Genomic DNA, 23895 nt, shown 5'->3' with positions numbered 1-23895 from the left:
AGCCACCAGTTCCCAGCAAGAAAGTCTTAATAAAGGTACCAACATAGAGCTATCACTTACTGCCATATTGCAGACCATACTATTATACCTACTATTATAATCTAATAACTTACAAATCTATGAAATTACCAAATGTGAGAAAAAAAAATCTACCTTACTGAGTGTTAGCGAAATGAGTCCCTTGCCATAGCTTAGTCTACTCCTTCCCTTCTCCACAGCTTAGCATGCTCCCTTCCTAGGCAGCACTAGACCCATGTAGTAAAGGCAGTCAATAACTAACTTCCAGCCACCTTTACCTTGGGATGGCACTTCTCTGGAGCAGCTACCACCATATAAGGTAACAAGAGCCCCTTAGCGTGACCTTCAGGTCTGGGCAGTTGCAGGACCCTTATCTACCATTTGGACAGCAGCCCTAAGTCCTAGTGGACATAATGAAGCCCCTGGCCCACACATCCACACCAGGGTTTCCGCCTCCTATCCCCTTCTAGCCCTTCCTAAACCCCCTAGGTTATATATGTCACCCCAGACAATAGCTGGTGCTTCTTCTCATTCCTCCCTTGTGGGAAGGAGTCTTGCTGCCCCTTTCCTGGCAATAAACTTTTCTTTGTTCTCTGTACCTGGATGTCTGCATGGTTCTCTGGCAAAGTCTAATTAATCTTAATTTGCCTTCACTTGGAAATTAAGAAATTTACTAAATAATTCCAAGCTCAAAGAGGCAATCAAAATTGATATTACAAACTACTTAGAAAGTAGTAAAAGTTTCATTTGATATGGGATCTATATTTATTTATATTTATGTAATTTGTAATCTTCAGTGCATTTCTTTATTTTTCTTTTTTCTTTATTTTTTTTTGCCAGTCATGGGGCCTGAACTCCGGGCCTGGGCTCTGTCCCTCAGCTCTGCAGCTCAAGGCTAGTGCCCTATTGCTTGAGCCACAGCACCACTTCTGGCTTTTTCTGCTTATGTGGTGCTGAGGAATCGAACCCAGGGCCTCATGCATGCAAGGCAAGCACTGTACCACTGAGCCACCTTCCCAACCCCTCTTTCTTTTTTCTTGTTGGTCATGGGGCTTGAACTCTGGGCCTGGACTCTGTCCCTCAGCTCTTCAGCTCAAGGCCAGTGCTCTACCACTTGAGACACAGTGCCACTTCCAGTTTTCTGGTGGTTAATTGGAGATAAACGTCTCAAGGACTTTCCTGCCTGGGCTGGCTTTGAGCCATGATCCTCAGCCTCCTGAGTAGTTAGGCATGAGTCATCGGTGCCTGGCATTCAAGTGACTCTTAATGGAGGGAAGCTAGTTGAGGTGTTTGTGATTCAACATTGGGAAATCTAAAAAGTAGACAGATGTGGTTCTGGCTTGCACATATATGGGAAGCCAGACCCTATCCTAACCAGGAGACAGTGGCTTACACCTGCAATCTTGGCTATTCAGGATGCTAAGATCTGAGGAGCACAAGTACTGGTGGCTCATGCTGTGTAATCCTAGCTACTCAGGAGGCGCAGATCTAGAAGATCAAGGTTTTAGGCCAGTTGGGCAGAGACTGTTCTGGGCTTTTTTTTTTTAAAGAGATGAAGTTTCTAAAAAAGAAAAACAGAGGGGCTGGTAGAGCACTTGCCTTGTATGCCTGAGGCCCTGGGTTCAATTCCCCAGCACCACATAAGCAAAAAGAAAAAAAAAACCGGAAGTGGCTCTGTGGCTCAAGTGGTAGAGCGCTAGCCTTGAGCTGAAGAGCTGAGGGACAGAGCCCAGCCCCAGAGTACAGGCCCCACAACTGGACCCCCCCCCCCCAAAAAAAAAAGAAAAACAGAAAAGGCCAGACTAGAAACATGGCTCAAGTGATAGAGCACAAGATGAGCAAGTAAGGCAAGCAAAGCTTAGGTTCAAATCCCAGTGCCTAAGGGCTGGGAAAGGTGGCTTAGTGGTAGAGCGCTTGCCTTGCATGCATGAGGTCCTGGGCTTGATTCCCCAGCACCACATAAGCAAAAAGAAAAAAAGCCAGAAGTGGCGCTGTGGCTCAAGTGGTAGAGAGCTGAAGGACAGCGTCCAGGCCCAGAGTTCAGTCCCCACTACCAGACCCCCCCCCAAAAAAAAAAAAAAAAATCCCAGTGCCTAGATAGATAGGTAGGTAGACAGAGAGAAAGAGACAGACAGACAGACAGATGTATGGTAGTACATGCCTGCAATTCCAGCAATTAGAATCTGAAGGCAGGAAAGCTGTGAGTCCCAGGCCAGTCAGGGCTACAAAGTGAGATAAAGGCCAGTCTGGGCTTAGGGGTGAGGGGTCGAGGAAGGGATAGGGGACCTCTATTTTAACTAAAAAAAACAGGGGCTGGTAAGGTGGCTCAGTGGTAGAGTGTGTGCCTTGCATGCATGAGGCCCTAGGTTCAATTCTTCAGCACCACATAAGCACCACATAAGCAGAAAAAGCCAGAAGTGGCGCTGTGGCTCAAGTGGTAGAGCACTAGCCTTGAGCTGAAGAGCTGAGGGACAGCGCTCAGGCCCAGAGTTCAGGCCCTACGACTGACCAAAAAAAAAAAAAAAATGCAATCTTTACCTGACTTATATAACTGTAACAACATAAGATAAAGCAATGTGGCTGAGTGTAGTGCTACATGCCTGTAATCCCAAACACTTGGGAAGATGAGGCAGGAAGATCACAAGTTCTAGGCCAGTTTGGGCTCCATAGTAAGATCCTATCTCTAAAAACCAAAAAGCCTGAGCTGGGAATGTGGCTTAGTGGTAGAATACTTGCCTAGCATGCATGAAGCACTGGGTCCAATTCCTCAGTACAACATAAACAGAAAAAGCCAGAAGTGGCACCATGGCACAAGTGGTAGGGTGTTAGCCCTGAGTTCAAGCCACAGGACTGGAAAAAAAAGTTAATGTGCTTTACATCATACCCACCTCAAATTTTCCTTGACTAACTCGTCTATTCTTGAACCCTACAATTTTTTTTTGTTTTGTTTTTATTTTTTGCCGGTCATGAGGCCTGAACTCTGGGTCTGGGCACTGTCCCTCAGATCTTCAACTCAAGGCTAGAGCTCTACCACTTGAGCCACAGCGCCACTTCCGGTTTTTCTGCTTCTGTGGTGCTGAGGAATTGAACCCAGGGCCTCATGCATGCAAGGCAAGCGCTCTACCACTGAGCCACCTTCCCAGCCCGAATCCTACAATTCTTACCTTCACAACTCACAGGAACTATATTTACTCATAATCACCGGTCTTATTGCTTCTTCACAATTTGGGGGAAAGCATTTTGATAAGTGCTCAGTAAATATCTGCTGTTAAATGACAGGCCCCAGAGGCCAAAATCAAAGTTCAAAGGAAACAAGGAACCATAGTAACCATGTTAAAAATATTTATTTTCTAAAAGATCACACAAAATTTGGCAAAAAGAAGTAAAAGGGTCAACTATCCTACATCAAAATCTGCGCTATGGAAGAATAAAGAGCTGCCTAAAGGAACTGGTAGCTGGAGCAAACTTCAGAGGACAAGATGGCTGCCAGCCAACAGTGCCAGTAGCCTGGTCAGCCATACCATGGGCACCATCAAGGTGTGATAAGACCTATAGAGCTGCTGGCCCCACTCATTGTTCCTTTCCAGGAAGGTAGAAACAGAATTTCATTCTTTCGACATGTTCTTGATGGTCTTGTGCTCCTTCATGGCCTTCTCCCAATCACTGCCATTGAATTCCTCAGTGACTATGCTCCGTACGGTACCCTCATCCAGGCAGTGTGGAGCAATTCCTAGGAGCAAGTGACACAGAGAAAGAAGAGTCCAAAGAATGGGTGAGAACAGAAAACACAGTGACTTCAATAATCTCCTACCTGAAATCATCGCAACTCCACACATGAGATTCCCAAGTGATAGGCCTAAGGCCTCAGTTTAGGCCTTATGGGTGGTTTGCTGTGCTAAGAAAATCCTAGTTACGGGGCTGGGAAGGTGGCTCAGTGGTAGAGCGCTTGCCTTGCATGCATGAGGCCCTGGGTTCCATTCCTCAACACCACATAAGCAAAATGAAAAAAGCCAGAAGTGGCGCTGTGGCTCAAGTGGTAGAGCACTAGCCTTGAGCTGAAGAGCTGAGGGACAGCGCCCAGGCCCAGAGTTCAGGCCCCACAACCAGACCGCCCTCCCCCCAAAAAAGAGTCTCATGGACTTTCCTGCCCATGCTAGCTTTGAACCATGATCCTCAAATCTCAGCCTCCTGAGTAGCTAGGATTGCAGGTGTGAGCCACCAGAGCCCAGCTAAAAATAAAAATCTTGCTGGGCATTGGTGGTTCATCTTAAGTTACTCAGGAGGCCAAGATATGAGGATTGCAATTCAAAGCCAACCTGGGGAGTAAAAACCCTGAGACTCATCTCTAATTAACAACCAGAAAATCATGTTATGGCTCAAAGTGGTAGAGCACTAGCCTTAAGTGAAAAAGCTCAGAGGCAGAGCACAGGTTCTGAGTTCAAGCCCCATGATAGACAAAAAACAAAAACAAAAAACTTTTCCTGCCCTCCTCCAGAAGGCATTGATTACAACTGTCCAGCCAGCTCTACATTTACACAGGACATTATTGGTTTCTAGGTTTCCCCTACTTCACGCTGCAATTGGTGTTATCCAAGTAACTGTGGGTTGCTGCTTCTTTTCTGAATGAACTTAATTTTCAAATTTATTCTTTCATTTCTTTTTTTTTTTTTTTTTGGGTCCGGTCGTGGGGCCTGAACTCTGGGCCTGGGCACTGTCCCTCAGCTCTACAGGTCAAGGTTAGTGCTCTACCACTTGAGCCACAGCACCACTTCCGGCTTTTTTTTCTGCTTATGTGGTGCTGAGGAATCGAACCAGCGCCTCATACATGCAAGGCAAGTGCTCTACCCCTGAGCCACCTTCCCAGCCCTCATTCTTTCATTTCTGAATGAACTTAATTTTCGAATTCATTCTTTCATTCTTTCTTTGATGGTACTGTGGATCAAACCCAGAGCCCTACACATTCCAGGCAATACCACTGAACTATCCAGCCCAAATTTTTGTTGTTGTCAGTCATAGGGCTTGAACTCAGGCCTGAGTGCTGTCCCTGTGTTTGAGACACAGTGCCACTTTGAGTTATCTGGTGGTTAACTGGCAATAAGTCTCACTGACTCTTCTGGCTTTAAACCGTTATCCTCAGATCTCAGCTTCCTGAGTAGCTAGGATTACATGCATGAGCTACCAGCGCCTGGCTTCAATTTTTTTTTTTTTTTTGGGGGGGGTCCGGTCGTGGGGCCTGAACTCTGGGCCTGGGCGCTGTCCCTCAACTCTTCAGCTCAAGGATAGCGCTCTACCACTTGAGCCACAGCGCCACTTCCGGCTTTTTTCTTTCTGCTTATGTGGTGCTGAGGGATCGAACCCAAGGCCTCAGGCATGCAAGGCAAGCGCTTTACCACTGAGCCACTTTCTCAGCCCTCAAATGTTTTTTAACACTAATAACAGTCTCCATTCTTGCCTCCTTCACTTCCTTGACCCCTGTCATTATTCCAGTGACTTCTACTGCTCCACAGGCCCATCTCTGTAGCATCCTCTTTCCCCCTTCAGTACTCTCCCTAGGGATGTATAGCACCAGTGCGTAAAAAATCATAATCTCACTTGACTCTGACATAGGCATTACCATGTAGGACAGCCCCAGTTTTACATCCTACCGGAGGAAGAGCTATGCTGAAGAGCCCTGTTCTTCTAAAGCATACTTGTGAAAGCACCTGGCCAGACAGAGTCACACTAAAACACCAGTGCCCTCCTGTCCAAGCAGCACTCTAACTCCAAGTATCCCAGACCTGCTGGCCACTTGAGATTTACTTACCAAAGCCTCCAGGGTTAGAGCGGGGAGTGTAGAAGCTCTGAACACCACATTTCTTACAGAAGGTATGCTGGGCTTTGTGCGTGTTAAATGTGTAAGTTGTTAGGCTCTCAGCTCCCTAGGGAAAACAGAAACAAATGTGCTTTTATTTTTTTTTAAAAAAGATTACTTTTTATGTCATTTAAAAAATAAATCTTAGCTGGGTGTCAGTGGCTGACACCTGTAATCCTAGCTACTCAGGAGGCTGAGATATGAGGATCACAGTTCAAAGCCAGCCTGGGCAAGAAAGTCCATGAGACTCTTACCTCCAACTAGCCACCTGAAAACTGGAAGAAACGCTGTGGCTCAAGTGGTACAGCACTCATCTTGAGCTGAAATGAAATGCTCAGGGACAGCACCCAGGCCCAGAGTTCAAGCCCCACTACCACCACCACCAACAAAAAATCTTAGCTGGGTCCATACCTGTAATCCTAGCTAGAGGAGGCTAAGATCTGGGAATCATAATTCAGAACCAGAGCAGAAAAGCCTGAGAGACTCTTGTGTACAATTAAATCACCAAAAAGTCAGAAGTGGAGTTGTGGTTCAAGTGGTAGAGCAGTAGCTAGCCTTGAGCCAAAAATAAAAAGCTCAGCCGGGCGCTGGTGGCTCACACCTGTAAGCCTAGCTACTCAGGAGGCTGAGATCTGAGGATCGGGGTTCAAAGCCAGCCCGGGCAGGAAAGACCGTGAGACTCCTATCTCCAATAAACCACCAGAAAACCGGAAGTGGCGCTGTAGCTCAAGGGGTAGAGCGCTCGCCTTGAGCTGAAGAGCTGAGGGACAGCGCCCAGGCCCAGAGTTCAAGCCCCACGACCAACAAAAAAAATTAAAAAAAAATAAAAAGCTCAGGGACAAGTCGGGCTCATGTCTGTAATCCTAGCTACTCAGGAGGCTGAGATCTGAGGATCACAGTTCAAAGCCAGCCTGGGCAAGAAAGTCTGGGAGACTCTTATCTCCAATAAACCACCAGAAAACCAGAAGTGGTGCTATTGCTCAAGTGGTAGAGTGCTTGCCTTGAGCTGAAGAGCTGAGGGACGGCACCCAGGCCCAGAGAGTTCAAGCCCACAACCAGGGGGGGAAATCGCTCAGGGACAGTACCCAGGCCCTGAATTCAAGCCCCAATACTGGCACCAAAATAAATAATTAAAAGGGTTAATGGGGGGGGGTGGCTGGGAAGGTGGCTCAGTGGTAGAGCGCTTGCCTTGCATGCCTGAGGCCCTGGGTTCGATTCCTCAGCACCACATAAGCAAAAAAGAAAAAAGCCAGAAGTGGCGCTGTGGCTCAAATGGTAGAGTGCTAGCCTTGAGCTGAAGAGCTGAGGGACAGTGCCCAGGCCCAGAGTTCAGGCCCCATGACCAGACCCACCCCCCCAAAAAAAAAAATTTTTTTTTTAAATAAAATAAAATAAAGGGGTTAATAGGAGAGTCCCTTGCAGGGCTCTCAGGATTTTAAGCACAGGGCCTGTTTCTCACAAAAGACTGGAAAAGCTTCAACTACAATTGTCTGGATCTCAGCAAGTAGTTAGGATTTTTTTTTTTTTTGTCAGTCATGGGGCTTGAACTCTGGGCTTGGGCGCTGTCCCTGTGCTCTTCAGCTCAAGGATAGCACTTTACCGCTCGAGCCACAGCACCACTTCTGGTTTTCTAATGGTTTATTGGAGATAAGAGTCTCCTGGCCTTTTCTGCCCAGGATGGCTGGCTTTGAACCGAGATCCTCAGATGTCAGCCTGCTAAGATGGTTGCTAAGATTACAGGTGTGAGCCACCAGTGCCCAACTGTACCTAGGATTATAGGTAGAAGCAATAGTACCCTCCCAGGATGAGGTGAGGTTTCTTATCATTGTTAGGCCTCTTTATACTTTTTTTTTTTTTTGGTCACGGGGCTTGAATTCTGGACCTGGGCGCTGTCCCTCAGTTCTTCAACTCAAGGTAAGTGCTTTATCACTTGAGCCATATTGCCACTTCTGGTTTTCTGGTGGTTAATTGGAGATGAGTCTCAAGGGAGCCGGGAGCCAGGCACCAATGACTCATGCCTGTAATTCTAACTGAGATCTAAGGATCACTGTTCAAAGCCAGCCCCCTTGGTAAACTCCCCAAGAGACTCTTACGTCCAATTAACCACTCAAAAAAACTGTAAGTGGTATGGTGGCTCACGTGATAGAGTGCTAGTCTTTAGTACAAAGAGGCTCAGGGACTGCAGCCAGTCCACAACCAACAACAAAGAACAAAAACACCCTGAGGAACCTTTCTCACACCATAACATTGTAATCACACCAACAGCAAAGACAACTATTAAGTAGTACCAAGCTATCCACAGTTAACTGATTATACCTTTCCCTCAAGGAATTATCAGGAGGGATGACTTGTCTCATTTGTTACTAGAACTCAACCAATGACATCCAGACCCCCATATTGTCCATCCATCAACCTGCTCCTCACTAGAACAGACTATTGTCATCAAAATATACTGCTAGCTTAACTCCTGTGATCATTTCTTCTGACTTTTTCCCAAGCACAGATCATCAATGAACTACCACATTAACAAATCTAACAGCTACTTCTTCCAACCACAGGATTCTTACCTTAGACTCTATAGCATTCCTTCCATTTTAAAACATTTGCCCCTGTGAATTCCATGCTCTTTGTTTTTGTTTTTTTGTTTTTTGTGAGTCATGGGGCTTGAACTCTGGGCCTTGGTGCTATCCTTCAGCTGTTCTGCTCAGTGCTAACACTCTACCACTTGAGCCATAGCGCCACTTCCCATTTTCTGGTGGATAACTGGAGATAAGAGTCTCTCACTGACTTTCTTGCCCAAGATGGCTTTGAACTGTGATCCTCAGATCTCAGCCTCCTGAGCTGCTAGGATTACAGGTGTGGGCCACGGGTGCCTGTCCTGCACTCTTTTGTTTTTAATCCTTCTCTAGCCCCTCTGTTTGTTTCTTGTCCCGGTTCTGTTCAGCCTAGGGCTGTCCACTGACCTCTTCCTGTTCTGCCTCCCTATTCTAGTTGACCTCATCCAACCCTAAACACCACCAGTATAACAGCAACTCCTACATTGGTAGGTCCAACTCTGATCTCTCAGAACTACAGTCCTTTAGATCCAACTATCCATTTCCTGTCTGATGACCATTCAAAAGGGATCTCTGAAGCTGGCTCACGCCTGTAATCCTAGCTACTTAGGAGGCTGAGATCTGAGAATCAAGGTTCAAAGCCAGCCCCAGAAGGAAAGTCCAGGACTCTTATCTCCAATAAACCACTCAGTGGCTCAAGTGATAGAGGCTAGCCTTGAGCTGAAGAGCTGAGGGATAGTGCCCAGGCCCAGAGTTCAAGCCCCATGACTGACAAAAAAAAAAGAAAGAAAGAAAAGAAAAGAAAAAAAAAAGGGGGAGGGAGATCTCTGGCTGAATTGGTCCCAGTACTCTACCTACCCATACCTGCTTGTCCCATACGGCCTGACTCTATTCAACTAGATTCTCAGGCCTATTATCTTGGATTTAACACTCATTCTTCTTGCTTTTTCCTCATCTGTACATGCAGTTCTTTCATAATTCTACTGCCACTACAACAGTAGTTCTCGAAGTGTGCTCCCAGGAAAGCAGAACTACATTCACCAGGGAACTAGTAAAAAGTATATAAATTCTTGGGTCCCATTCTAGACGTATAGAAAAAGAAATGAGGCCCATAACACATGTTAATATTTGCTTCAGGCACGTGCCCTCAAAAATCTCTTGCTTCCTGCCTCCACATTTACCTTCTTAAATCCATTCTCCCTTTAGAGCTGGAAAATAATAAACATTGAATCAGGCTTTGTCACTACCCTGCTTATAACCTTCCATGGGCTTTTCACACCTCAAAGCATAAAATCTGCCTGCTCATCAACTTCAGCCTATTGCTCCAACTCTGACTTAGGCCACTCTTCCCAACCCCTGCACCACCACCAACTCACCAGCCACAACTGTCCCTCTTTGGTTCAGGCTCTGTAATCCCTGGCACTGAATACCCCCTTGGCCTAGACATTCTTCCTATCCATGCCCTCTACTGTCTATATCATCCTAATTAGATCCCTACTGAAGGAAAAAAGCCACGGTTATTCCTTATAATATGGCCTGACTTTAATTCTCTACACAGCCTTCTACTCTCAGATCTTCTTTCAGTTTCCCTACCTATAACATATAAGCTCCAAGAACACAAAACATGGTCCACAGTGCCTGGTGCACAATAGGTACCTCTTAAATAAGTGGTTGTTTTATCTTAAACAGAAAATTTCTCCTTTGATGGGGTGAGGCTGAAGAAGAGAACTATGTTCTGGAGTACCAGAAAAACATGGACAAAGAGACATACTGAGGAAGAAAACCCCAGAGCACCAATTCCTATAGGCCCATAGCTGCACTTAGTGACATCTTCAGGATCTTCTCATCACAGGTGCTTGGGGAAAAAGCAGAGGGGAACTACAGCCTCCTGCAAGCAGTAGAAGACACGTGGCTTATAGGAAAGGTATGGAAAAGGTATCCTACCCACTGGGCATATCTCCTTGTCACCACACTGAGCAAGGTATTATTGAAGGATCCAAGGGGAGTCTTGTAATCCTGTAATCCTAGACACTCAGGAGGCTGAGATCTGAGGATAGTAACTCAAAGCCATCCCAGACGAGAAAATCTGTAAGACTCTTTTTTGGGGGGGCAGTCATGGAGCTTGAACTCTAGGCCTGAGCACTGTCCCTCTGCTCTTTAGCTCAAGGCTAGCGCTCTACCACTTGAGCCACAGCGCTACTTCTGGTTCTCTGGTATTTTATTGGAGATAAGAGTCTCATGGACTTTCCTGCCTGGGCTGGCTTTGAACTGTGATCCTCAGAACTCAGCCTCCTGAGTAGCTCGGATTATAGGTGTGAGCCACTGGTACCTGGCTTTCTAAGACTCTTATCTTCAATTAACAAAGAAAAAGCCAGAAATGGAGCTGAGGCTCAAGTGGGACAGTGCTAACCTTGACTATTAAAAAAAAAAAAAGCCAGGCACCAGTAGTTCATGCCTGTAATCCTAGCTACTATACTAAGGAGGCTGAGAAGCCTTGAGCTGAGGAGCTGATGGACAGCACCCAGGCCCAGAGTTCAAGCCCCATGATGGACAAAAAAAAAACTTAGGAAAGGAGCACAGGCCCTGAATTCAATCCCTGTAGCAGCATAAAAACGTAGATAGATAGATAGATGATTAAGTAAAAAAACAAAAGCACTAGATCCAGCAATACATGCCTATGATCTCAGTTACTTAGCATTAGGCAGAAAGACTGCTTAAGTGCAACAATTTAAGACAGTCTAGGTAACATAACAAGAATAAGAAAGAAGCCAGGTGCCAGTGGCTCACACTTGTAATCCTAGCTACTCCCGAGGCTGAGATCTGAAGACTGCCATTCCAAACCAGCCTGGGCAGGAGTCTGTAAGACTCTTTTTTTTTTTGGTCAGTCGTGGGGCCTGAACTCTGGGTCTGGATGTTATCCTTCAGCTCTTCAGCTTAAGGCTAGTGTTCTACCATTTGAGCCACAGTGCCACTTCTAGCTTTTTCTGCTTATGTGGTGCTGAATAGAACCCAGGGCCTCATGCGTGCAAGGCAAACCCTCTACCACTGAGCCACCTTCCCAGCCCAGTGAGATTCTTATCTCCAATAAACCACCAGAAAACCAGAAGTGGTGCTGTGGCTTGGGCTGAAGAGCTGAGGAGTTCAAGCCCCACGACCTCCCCCCCCCCCTGCAGAGAATGAGAAAGAGATCAAGACACAATAGGAAGGGGAGGGGAAAGTGGGGCTGTGGCTCAAGTGGTAGAGCACTAGACTTGAGCTGAAGAGCTCAGGGACAGTGCCCAGGCCCAGAGTTCAAGCTCCATGTCTGTCAAAAAAAAGGGGGGGGGGGAGGGGAGGGAAGGGGGAGATGGCAGGAAGAGAAAGGGGAAGGGGGAGGGGAGCAGTAGGGTGGGGAGAGGTTAGGGGAATAGAGGGGAGAGTAAGACTGGGAATAAAACAAAGACACAAGTGTAGGGCTGGGAAGGTGGCTCAGTGGTAGAGTGCTTGCCTTGCATGCATGAGGCCCTGGGTTCGATTCCTCAGCACCACATAAGCAGAAAAAAGCCAGAAGTGGTGCTGTGGCTCAAGTGGTAGAGTGCTAGCCTTGAGCTGAAGAGCTGAGGGACAGCGCCCAGGCCCAGAGTTCAAGGCCCATGACTGGCAAAAAAAAAAAAAAAAACAAAGACACAAGTGTACACACAACTAGAGTCCCACATTTGGGATTAAATCTTACCCATTCGGGATGACCAAGACTAATGCAGCCACCCATTTGGTCAATCTTTCTTTTTTAGTACTAAGGTTTAAACTCAGGACCTTGAGCTAACAAGCACTTTACCACTTAAGCCATGCCCCAGCCCTTTTCTGCTTTATGTTTCAGATGGTGATTTGTGCTTTTTTGAAACCTAGTGGCAGTCTCTGACCAGGATCCTCCTAATAGTTGAGATGACAGGTACACACCATCATATACTCCTGAGTTTATTTTATTTTTTCTTTCTTTTTTTTTTTCCAGGTAAGGGGTAGGTTTATTCACCAGGCCATGTTGGTCCTCCACGCAGTGGGGAAAGGCCTGGGAAAGAGAGCTGGGAGAGCTGGGAAAAAGAGAGAGCTGGGAAAGAGAGAAAAGAGCTAGAAAAGAGAGAAAAGAGCTGGAAAAGAGCCAGAAAAAAGAGCATCTGGGAAAGGTCTGAATTTATTTTCTGATTCTTTTAATTTGAAAATGTTTCCATGGGCTGGGAATGTGGCTTAGTGGTAGAGTGCTTGCCTAATATGCAGGAAGCCCTTGGTTTAATTCCTCAGTACCACATAAACAGAAAAAGCCAGAAATGGCACTATGGCTCAAGTAGTAAGAGTGCTAGCCTTGAACAAAAGCGCAGGGACAGCACCCATGCCCTGAATTCAAGCACCAGGACAAGCAAAAAAAAAAAAAGAAAAAGAAAGAAAGAAAGAAAATGTTTCTATGATGATATCAATGAGCCTTCTTTATTTTATTTATTTTTTGGTCAGTTGTTGGGGCCTGAACTCTGGGGCCTGGGCGCTGTCCCTCAGCTCTTCAGCTCAAGGCTAGCGCTCTACCACTTGAGCCACAGCACCACTTCTATCTTTTTTCTTTTTGCTTATGTGGTGCTGAGGAATTGAACCCAGGGCCTCGGGCATGCAAGGCAAGCACTCTACCACTGAGCCACCTTCCCAGCCCTTCAAGGAGCCTTCTAAAATGAAGAAAAGCTGAATATGTTGGCCTACACCTGTAATCTCAGTTGACAGTTCAAAGCTGGCATATACTACATAGAGAGGTCTGTTACAAAACAAACAAAAACCACTCAAGCCCCTGAGAGGCCCTGCACCTCCAACTCCACAGGGTTACTTTGGGGTTTTAACCCCCTTGACTTCAATACTAACCTTCAGGAGCTTGAATCGAGAAGCAGGAACAATGAAGTGTCTATTCTGCTTCTTCTTGCAGATGCTGCAACTACAGAAAGACAGAGAAAAACCCAAATTGTGAACAGTCCCTTTCAGCATATCCAGAGACAGTGAAGCAGATGGACTGGATACCTGGGGCCTTTACTCTGTGTGGTGGCATAGACAACCAGATCCAGATCTACAAGTGAAGCCACTCCCAGTCAGCAATCCAGACCAACAGGACCACATTTCTGTTACCCACAGTGTAGGGAAACACTGGATTTTTTTTTTTGTCAGTAGTAGGGCTTGAACTCTGGGCCTGGACGCTGTCCCTCAGCTTTTCAGCTCAAGGCGAGTGCTCTACCACTTGAGCCACAGCACCACTTCCAGCTTTTTCTGCTTATGTGGTACTGAGGAATCAACCCAGGGCCTCATGCATGTGAGGCAAGCACTCTACCACTGAGCCACCTTCCCAGCCCCAAACACTGGATTATTATTTTTTTGTGTGTGTGTGAAAATACTGTATAGAGGGGTTACAATTACATGGGCAAGATAATGAGTACATTTCTTATCAAGCATTGGTGCCTCCTCCTTTGTTTCCCCTTCCCATCCCTTCCCATCTCCCACCCACCCCACCCCCCAGCAAACACTGGATTTTAAAGACAAATACTGCCATGACCTTAGGCCTGTTAGACATCCATACCAAAACTGAACAAGGAACAAGGACAAGGTTTCCTTTTTTCTTCATCTAAAGATCAGAAAATCTAGCTCCAAGTAGAATAGATTCCAGAAATACCAAACTGGAAATTAGTAAGAATCCAATCTTTTTTTCCTGAAAGTGGTAGTAAAATTTTAGGAAAAATAATATATTAATATTCTTTGAATAGGCCAAAAGCAGGTTGTGTCTAGAATGAGAATGACCAAAATCCACTTTTTTTCCCCCAAAGGCAAGAAATTTTTCATTGTCTCATGACAAAATCTACTGTGTGTGTGTGTGTGTGCGCGCGCGCGCGCGCGCGTGCGCCCACACCTGCGCAAGCACATTATAAATAGTAAATCCAGAAATCCAGAACCTAGCAATACTAAGTAAGGACTCTACTTACTTAGTACACCATGAATCCTCCAATTGATCTTTTAAAAACTCTGACTCGGGCCAGCCCAGGCAGGAAAGTCTTTAAGACCCTTATCTCCAATAAACTACTCAGAAAAAGGGGGATGTGGTGCTGTGGCTAAAGTGATAGAGAACTAGCCTTGAGTACAAAGTGAATCATCCAGGTTGAGTTCAAGCCCCAGGGCCAGCAAAAATTTTTTTAAAAAGAAAAAAAAATCCTGACTTGGCAGGCACCAGTGGCTCACACCTACAATCCTAACTATGCAGGAGGCTGAGATCTGAGGGTTGAAGTTCAAAGCCAGCCCAGGTAGGAAAGTCCATGAGACTCTTATCTCCAGTTAATCACAGAAAAAGCCCAAAGTGGCGCTGTGGCTCAAGTGGTAGAGTACAGGCCTTGAGCAAAAAGGAGCCCAGGAACAGTACCAAAGCCACAGTTCAAGCTCCCAGGACCAGCAAAAAAAAAAAAAAAAAAAAAAAAAAAAAAAAAATATATATATATATATATATATATATATATATGACTTAGCAGGGATGGGAGAGGGAAACAGGGAGAAAGCAAAGGGATGATAGTGTCCAATAAAAGAAATGTACTCATTATCTGACTTATGAAATGGTGAGACTCTTTTTTTTCACATAGATTTTTTATTGTAAAAATACTGTACAGAAGTGTTACAGTTACATGAGTAGGGCAATGAGTACATTTCCTATCGGGCATTGTTACCTCCTCCTTTGTTTTACGTGAGGCTCTTATCTCCAATTAACCACCAGAAAACCGAAAGTGGCATTGTGACAAGTGGTAGAGCACTAGCCTTGAGTTGAAGAATTGAGGGACAGTGCCCAGCCCATAGTTAAAGTCTCACAGCACCCAGGCCCAGAGTTCAAGCCCCATGACTGACAAAAAAAAAAAAAAAGAAAAAAGAAAAAAAATTCTCACTTAAGCCTGTCACCAGTGGCTCATGCCTATAATCCTAGCTATTCAGGAAGCTGATATCTGACGATAGCAGTTTGAGGCCAACCCAGGCAGGTAAGTCCACCAGACTCTTATCTCCAATAAACTATACAGAAAAGGCTGGAAGTGGTGCCTTGGCTCAAGTGGTAGAGCACTAGCCTTGAGGCTCAGGAACAGTGCCCAGGCCCTGTGCTCAAGCCACAAGACCAACAACAACAACAAAAAAGTCTGAGACTCTCATCTCCAGTAAAGTACTCAAAAAAAATGCTGAAAGTGCCACTGTAGCAGAATGGTAGCCTTGAGCACAAAGACGCTCAAGGGATAGCACCCAGACCCTGAATTGAAGCCCCAGGACCAGAAAAAAAAAAAGAAAAAACTGTTACCTGGCCAGGTATCAGTGGCCAGGTACCAGTGGCTCATACCTATAATCCTAGCTACTCAGGAATCTGAGATCTAAGGATTGCAATTCAAACTCAGCCCAGACAGAAAAGTCCATGAGACTCCTATCTCCAATTAACCACCAGAAGAGCTGAAAGTAGAGATATAGCTCCAATGGCAGAGTTCTAGCCTTGAGCAAAAAAACCTCAGCAACACCAGTGGCTCACACCTAATATGCTCAGGGACAGCACCCAGGCCCTGAATGAGTTCAAGCCCCAGAACCAGCATATTTACATACGCCCAAATATAACAAATATACATTTAGAATTTCTGCAATGAGAGCTGAAGAGTTCAACGCTTGCATTGGTAAGCTCACAACCCTTGGGAAAGTGAGCTGAAGTTTACACCTGTGTGTGTGTACACACATGCATGCTGATCCTGGGGTTTGAACTTGGGGCCTGGGTGCTGTGTTCAAGACTAGAGCTCTATTGGGGCTGGGAAGGTGGCTCAGTGGTAGAGTGCTTGCTTTGCATGCATGAGGCCCTAGGTTAGATTCCTCAGCACCACAGAAAAAGCCGGAAGTGGGGCTGAAGCTCAAGTGGAAGAGCGCTCTCCTTGAACTGAAGACCACCTGAAGTATAGTACCCAAGCCGAGTTCAGGCCCCATGACTGACCAAAAAAAAAAAAAAAGACTAGAGTAGAACTCTACCACTTGAGCTACAACTCGACTTCTTTTTTTCTTTGCCAGTCCTGGGGTGTGAACTCAGGGCCTGGGCACTGTCCCTGAACCTCTCTCTGTGCTCAAGGATAGTGCTCTACCACTTGAGCCACAGCACCACTTCCAGCTTTTTCTGTTTATGTGGTACTGAGGAATTAAACCCAGGGCTTCACGCATGCTAGGCAAGCGCTCTACTACTAAGCCATATTCCCAGCCTCACTTCTTTTTTTTCTTAGTATGAGATCCTCTAATAAATTATTCTACAGTATTTCTTTCCAAGGCCAGATTCTACTCTTAGTAGCTTATCAATTCTCCATTTGAGTATATTTCTTATTCATATATAATTCAGGTACCATTTACAGGCAAAAAGGATTGCATACTGTTGAATTAGGACTTGCCAACAACTGGTCCAGAAGCCAGAGCCTGTTGTTCTTGTTCTACCATGCCACAGAAGGTAGTAAGAAGCAGACCCTCACTTGAGGGTGACACTTATAATCCTAGCTACTCAGGACTGTGGTTTGAAGAAGACAATGACAGAGGAAGAGGAAGAGAGAGGAGAAGAGAGGAGAAGGACACAGGAGGATGGAGGAGGAAAGAGGAGAAAAGAGAGGAGGAGATAAAGAAGTAGGCCCTCCACTGCTCCTAGTGGTACCATCTGCCTCATGTCAAGAACAAAGCAAGAAAGCCGGGCGTTGGTGGCTCACGCCTGTAATCCTAGCTACTCAGGAGGCTGAGATCTGAGGATCGTGGTTCAAAGCCAGCCCGGGCAGGGGAGACCGTGAGACTCCTATCTCCAATAAACCACCAGAAAACCGGAAGTGGCGCTGTAGCTCAAGTGGTAGAGTGCTCGCCTTGAGCTGAAGAGCTGAGGGACAGTGCCCAGGCCCAGAGTTCAAGCCCCACAACCGACAAAAAAAAAAAAAAAAAAAGAACAAAGCAAGAGCCGGGCACCACTGGCTCATGCCTGTAATCCTAGCTACTCAGGAGGCTGAGATCTGAGGATCGAGGTTCAAAGCCAGCCCTGGTAAGGAAGTCTGTGAGACTTTTTTTTGGGGGGGGGGTCCAGTCGTGGGGCCTGAACTCTGGGCCTGGGCGCCGTCCCTCAGCTCTTCAGCTCAAGGCTAGAGCTTGAGCCACAGCGCCACTTCTGGCTTTTTTCTTTTTGCTTATGTGGTGCTGAGGAATCGAACCCAGGGCCTCAGGCATGCAAGGCAAGCGCTCTACCAGTGAGCCACCTTCCCAGCCCCTCTGTGAGACTCTTATCTCCAATAAACCACCAGAGCACCAGAAGTGGCGTTGTGGCTCAAGTGGTAGAGCACTCACCTTGAGCTTAAGAGCTGAGGGACAGCACCCAGGCCCAGAGTTCAAAGCCCTCCCTCCCCCGCAAAAAAGAACAAAGCAAGAGACCAGTCATGGGGAGCTTCTGGATATAAACTCCCTTCACTCATTGGCCTCACATCTCCTCAACTCTGAATTTCTACAAAGAGGCTTCTGTGCTGGGCAACAATAGCTCAAACCTGTAATCCTAGCTACTCAGGAGGCTGAAATCTGAAGATCATGATTCAAAGCCAGCCAAGGCAGAAAAGTCCATGTGACTCTTATTTCCAATAAACCACCAAAAAGCCAGAAACAGCTGTGCTCAAAGTGATAGAGCACTAGTCTTGAGAACAAAAACTCAGGGACAGCACCCAGGCCCCGAGTTTGAGTTTAAGTCCCGAGTTTGAGTTTAAGTCCCGGGGACTAGAAGAGGCTTTTGTTATCAAATACTTTCACTCTGTGGCCAGTCTGTCCCACCTCTAACACATGCACATAAACACACACAGAGATGATTATTTTTAGCTTCTACCTTAAAAAAAAATTATTATTGGGGGGGGGAGGATAGGAAGGGGAAACAAAGGAGGAGGCTACAATGCTTGATAAGAAATGTACTTGCCCATGTAATTGTAACCCCTCTGTACAGTATGTTCACAATAAAAAAATTAAAAAAATATTATTGAAAAAAAAATATTATTGAAAATGTCAAGCCATATTCAAGGAAAAAGAAGAGCTCAATGAATATTTATGTCCCTGCACTGATTTCAACAATTATCAGCTCTGGGCCAGTGCTGTTTCATCTATATCCCACCTCCCCAGATTTTTCTGAAGCACTGCATTTTAACTCTTTAATTTTTGTTAAGCCAATTTAAGAAGAGAAAAATACTCACTTGCAGTCAAAGATATGTAAATCTGCTGAGGCCCAGACTTCAAAACGAACAGCTCCACAGTGGCAGCCTCCTGTGTGCTTCACCAGGCCCTGGTATTCACTAAATGAAACAAAACCCAGAAAGATAAGAATTCCTAACCATTAGGCAGAGACCTTATGGCGTGGCTCCCTCCCGCTCTCTTTTTGTTGTTGAAAGAAAGCCTTTTCTATAGGCTAACCAAATGGATTTCTCCTTTAAAGAGGCAAAGCAGATTTTATGAAAGAATGGGTTTAGCTAGTGGCTTCTTTGTTTACCAGCTCTCTCTCTATACTTCTTTCTTAAATGTTATTAAAATTAGAAAGCATTCTCAGAATTCAGACAAATCTCAGGGAGGAAGAGGATCCTCATCCCATCACCCAAACATTTTTATTTATATGTCAAAGGAATAGTAAAGAAAAATCTTCTAAGCACCAAGTAGAAAGAAGTAAACAAGACACAGCAGCCATGGCTGCCGCTCGTGCAACCATAAGCAGCCATTCAGCAAATGACCCAAATAATATTTAATTTTGATTGAGATAAAGATGATAGGGCTACTATGAAAAAGTACCAAGCAGAAAAGCCTTCTGAGACAGTTACAAAGGCTGTTGTACTTCTGTTCATTTTCTCCTCTAGTATTTCTCATATGACTTTTTACATAATTGTATAAGCATTTCATACAATTTTGATCCTTTTAAGACAGATAAGCCAGGCCCTTAATATTAAGATCTAACATAATGAAATCCCTTTCTGAAAGAACTGAACACCCTCACCAATAATAGGCAAATGTTCCCTGTACCTTTTGAGCAATAATCACAGGAAAAATAACACACTGAAGCTTTAATTTGCCATGTATTTAAGACTATTTTTTCAGGCTTCCTTACAAGTGAATATATTTCAATTCCTTCTTGCATATACAACTAATGTTTATTGTAAAAAGTATTCCTTTGTACAAAGCTTATTTGAGAATATTCAAAGGAATGGTCCACCAAGAGGTATTATGGACATTCCCCAAAATGTTTTTTCTATAAAATAATATTTAACAAAATCAGTACCATGTTATATACATTTTTCACACAAAACATGTGGGTTTAAAGAAGATAGCTGGTAATAGTGGTTCATGTCTGTATTCCTAGCTACTTGAGAGTTAAGAGATTGGAAGGTTTGAGGCTACCCAGGCAAAAAGTTTGCAAGACTCCATCTCATCTCTACCAACATTATGTAGAAGGATCAAGGTGCAAGCTTCCCAGGCATAAATGCCAGGCCCTAATTCATACAATAATTAAAAGTAGCCAGAAACCAATGGCTCACATGTATAATCCTAATTACAGGAGGATGAGATCTAGAGATTCAGGTTGGAAGCCAACCTGTGCAGAAAAGTCTGTGAGATTCTAGTTCACTAAAATGCTAAACTGAAGGCATAGCTCAAGTAGTAAAGCACCACTGTAGCCACAAAAGTCTAGTAAAATAAAGGTCCTGATTTGAAGCCCAGTATCATCATCAAAAGAAAAAGAAAAAAAGGAAAGGGAAAGAGAAGACCTAAAAGCAAAAAAAAGACTCTGAGGCTGGGGTGCCAGAGGCTCACATCTGTAATCCTAGATATTCAGAAAGCTGAGATCTAGAAGATTGCTATTCCAAATAAGTCTAGCTTCCATCTCCAAAATACCAGCAAATAACAGGCCTGAAGATGTGGCTCAAGTGGTAAAGTGCTAGCTGAGTTAAGCAAGCAAGTCAAGAAACTGAAGGCTAAATTCAAACCCCAGTACTTAAAAAAAAAAAGGGAGGGGGCTGGGAATATGGCTTAGTGGTAGAGAAATTGCCTAGCATGCATGAAGCCCAGGGTTTGATTCCTCAGCACCACATAAACAAAAAAGCTGGAGATGGCATTGTGGCTCAAGTGGTTGAGTGCTACCCTTGAACAAAAGAAGCTCAAAGACAATGTCCAGGCCCTGGAGGGGAGGGGGGGAGGCCTGGAGGCTGAATGCTTATGGCTAATTGCAGCCCTTTTATACAATCCTAAGTATTCAGGAGGCTGAGACCTGACGATCAAAATTCAAAGCCAGACTGAGCAGGAAAATCCATAAGATTCATCTCCAATTAATCACAGAAAAAGCCGAAAATGGAGCTGTGGGATCAAGTGGTAGAATGCTAGTCTTATGCACAAAACCTCAGGGACAGCGCCTAGGCCCAGAGTTCAAACTCCAGAACCAGAAAAAAAGCTAGTCATAACTCAAGTAGTAGAACACCTGCCTTGCAAATGCAATACCCTGGCTTTGAAATTTCCATTCTCTGTCTCAACCTCAAAAGTACTGAGAATACAAACTGGCACCACCACGACTAACCTTGACAACAGTTTAGTATTTTTCTTTTTTTTTTGGGTCCGGTTGTGGGGCCTGAACTCTGGGCCTGGGTGCTATCCCTCAGCTATTCAGCTCAAGGCTAGCGCTCTACCACTTGAGCCACAGCACCACTTCCGGCTTTTTTTTTTCTTTTTGCTTATGTGGTGCTGGGGAATCGAACCCAGGGCCTTATGCATTGCAAGGCAAGCGCTCTACCACTGAGCCACCTTCCCAGCCCAGTTTAGTATTTTTCTATATCATTATCAATTTGCTTTAGTATTTTAAAATATTACTTTTAGGATTAAAAAAGTTTGAGTTTCACATTCTTTTTTTTGGGGGGGAGAGGAGTCGAACTGAACTCAGGACCTCAAGACCACTTGAGCCATGCATACCCCGTAGCCCTGAATTATATATTTCTAAACCTTTATGTTCTTCAGACCAAGCAGCAGATGGCACACAACAGGTGTTCAACAAATACTTGATATTTTAAGTGTTCAATTTATAGTTAATGAATGAAAAAGCAAAGTGTAGGGAAAAAAGAAATACTCCACTTTTGAGACACTGCACCAAAAAAGAGAATCAGAGGAGTAAGCAACCTCAGGTTATTATGCAATTGTTACCTTGGCCTTATCACATTTTTTTTTCATAACTGACGATGAGATATACTACTAGGGAATTAAAATATTTCTCGGTAGCACAGTGCTACAGGGCCTACATCACATTTGGAAAACGGCAGGCAGCCAGAGTGGTTGATAGCTTTTTTTCTACATCAAGGACCTCTGAGATCCCCATGCGCCCATCTAAGAAGTTGGAGGCTCTTTTCCTGCAGAAGCAAGATGGAAGAACACAGAAGAGAGCAGGGAGCGCCGGAGACAGTGGAAAACCAAAGCCTGATCCTCGCATCCCCCGCTTTTCGCGCGCTTCCCCCGGTGCCTCGCGGCCCCCGGAGAGACTGCCCACAACAATAACACCCTGTCTCTCCCCCGGTCGGCTCCCCTTTGCCCAAACTCCTAAATTCGAGAATGCGGGAGATGGCGGGCTTAACACCTTTTTCACGGGGAACCCCAGTTCCCGTCTCTGTCACGACCCCCACCGCGCCTTAGAACAAAAAACAAAACCGTCCCAAGCACGCGCCCTCGGCGAGCTCCGCGCGAAGCCCCTGCGCCCCGGGCATCCCTGGGCATTCCGGGACCAAGCTCGTACCAAGCGGACCTGCATCTACCCCGGCGCAGAGGCCGAAGGCACCCGCAGCCCCACGCGGCGCGGGGGTGTCGGGTGGCCCCACCGCACTCACAAGGTGTCCAGGAGGAGCTTGGCGGCGCCCTCGAAGTTGAGCTTCTGCCGCTTCTGGAACGTCTCCCAGCGCTCCCGCTGCTCGCCCAGGTCGAGCGTGGACACTGAGGACGTCGGGGTCGCCGGGGTCGGGGGCGGCGGCGGCGGGAGCGGCGCGAGTTCCGCGGGCGGCGGAGGCTCCTCGCAGCCCGTCTCCTGGGCCCGCGGCGGCGGCACCTTCGGCCGCCGCTTCGCCGACGGCTGTCTGCTGGCGGTCTGTTTCCTGCCCCCGGCCCTGCTGCTGGAGCGCCTCGAACGGCTGTCGCCCGGGGCCGGAACGGCAGTCACGGTGGCTCCAGACGACCCCGAACGCTTGGTTTCCCGCAGCTGGGAGGCTTCGGCGGCCCGTGTCCGCCGCATGGCTTCCGCAGCCTGGCGCGCAGGCCTCACAGCGCTGCGCGTCCCCGCGGACTCCCGCGCGCTCCCGCCAACCGACTGTCCTCAGCCGGAGGGGACGCCGCGCCCAGCAGCCCCCTGCCCGACTCACTCGCGGCGCCTGACTGACAGACGCCAGTCTGCGCGGGACCCAGACCTCCGGCTAATGGGCCTGAAAACCTGCACCTGCTAGCAGCTTCCCCCAGGTCTTAAGGAGACTGCGCCTCCGGCCTTGGCTCGCTGACAGGGCTCCAAGCCCGTTGGACCTGCCAGGTGCTTGCGCCCTCCCTGAATCCTTCCTGATCAGGACAGACTCGGGTCAGGCCTGAATTCAGTCACACATTAACTCAAGTTCATCTCCTAGATGAAGACGCTATCTGCCTTGCAGAAGCCATTCATGAGTCCACATATGCCTGTGGCATAGATGCCAGCTGAATCCTAGTTTGTAAGCTTAGTCTTTTCTATCCTGGGGATCTTGACGGTGAACAGATCTCGTTTTTTTTATGTTAAATAAATGAACGAATCATGGATAAAATTACATTTGCGGGCTGGGAATGTAGCTTATAGGTAGAGAGTTTGCCTCGCACACATGAAGCCCCAGGTTCGATTCCTTAGTGCCACAGAAATAGAAAAAGCCGAAAGTGGTGCTGTGGCTCAAGTGGTAGAGTGCCATCCTTGAGCAAAAGAAGCTCAGGGCCAGTGTCTAGGCCCTAAGTTCAAGCCCCAAGACTAGCAAAATAAATTTAAAAAAAAAACACAACAATATTTGCATGATCTTACAGGATAAAGAGAAAAAACTTTCTAAAGAAAAAAAAATAAATCACGAGAACCATGGGTGGAACTGGCCAAGAGCAGAGAACATGAAATCATGGGAAATTATTTGGTAGATGAGGCACATTCATGTTTCTCCCCAGCCAGCCTTCTGCCTATATCAATAATTTTATATGACCAGAGAATGTTACAAATTTGCAAATGGCTCTTGGCAGGAAAAAAGAGTTCCCCACCCTGCATTTTGCTGTTTTATGCCTTCAAAAAATAGAATATTGGCCAGGCGTTAGTAGCTCATGCCTGTAATCCTGGCTACTCAGGAGGCTGAGATCTGAGGATTGCCATTCAAGGCCAGCTCCGGCAGGAAAGTCTGTGAGACTTTTTTTTTTTTTTTTGGGTCCGGTCGT

The 23895-nt window shown here is 46.1% G+C and overlaps 1 protein-coding gene across 1 annotated transcript; it reads right to left on the bottom strand.

The window, feature by feature from the left end:
• Positions 1-3340: 3340 nt before the first annotated feature.
• Cenpv (centromere protein V) lies at positions 3341-22910 on the bottom strand. Its single transcript, XM_042673679.1, has 5 exons — positions 22308-22910; positions 18660-18758; positions 13300-13369; positions 5822-5936; positions 3341-3748 (listed from the first exon to the last, which is right to left on the bottom strand). The coding sequence occupies exons 1-5, from the start codon at positions 22703-22705 to the stop codon at positions 3624-3626; spliced, it is 807 nt and encodes a 268-aa protein (XP_042529613.1). The 5' UTR covers positions 22706-22910; the 3' UTR covers positions 3341-3623.
• Between the last annotated feature and the right edge of the window lie 985 nt (positions 22911-23895).

The sequence above is a fragment of the Dipodomys spectabilis genome, unplaced genomic scaffold (assembly GCF_019054845.1).
Source record: "Dipodomys spectabilis isolate Male_0828 unplaced genomic scaffold, ASM1905484v1 ptg000018l, whole genome shotgun sequence".
NCBI classification, from domain to species: domain Eukaryota; kingdom Metazoa; phylum Chordata; class Mammalia; order Rodentia; family Heteromyidae; genus Dipodomys; species Dipodomys spectabilis.
The sequence above is the reverse complement of the archived record's forward strand: the minus strand, read 5'-3'. Positions and strand labels throughout refer to the sequence as shown.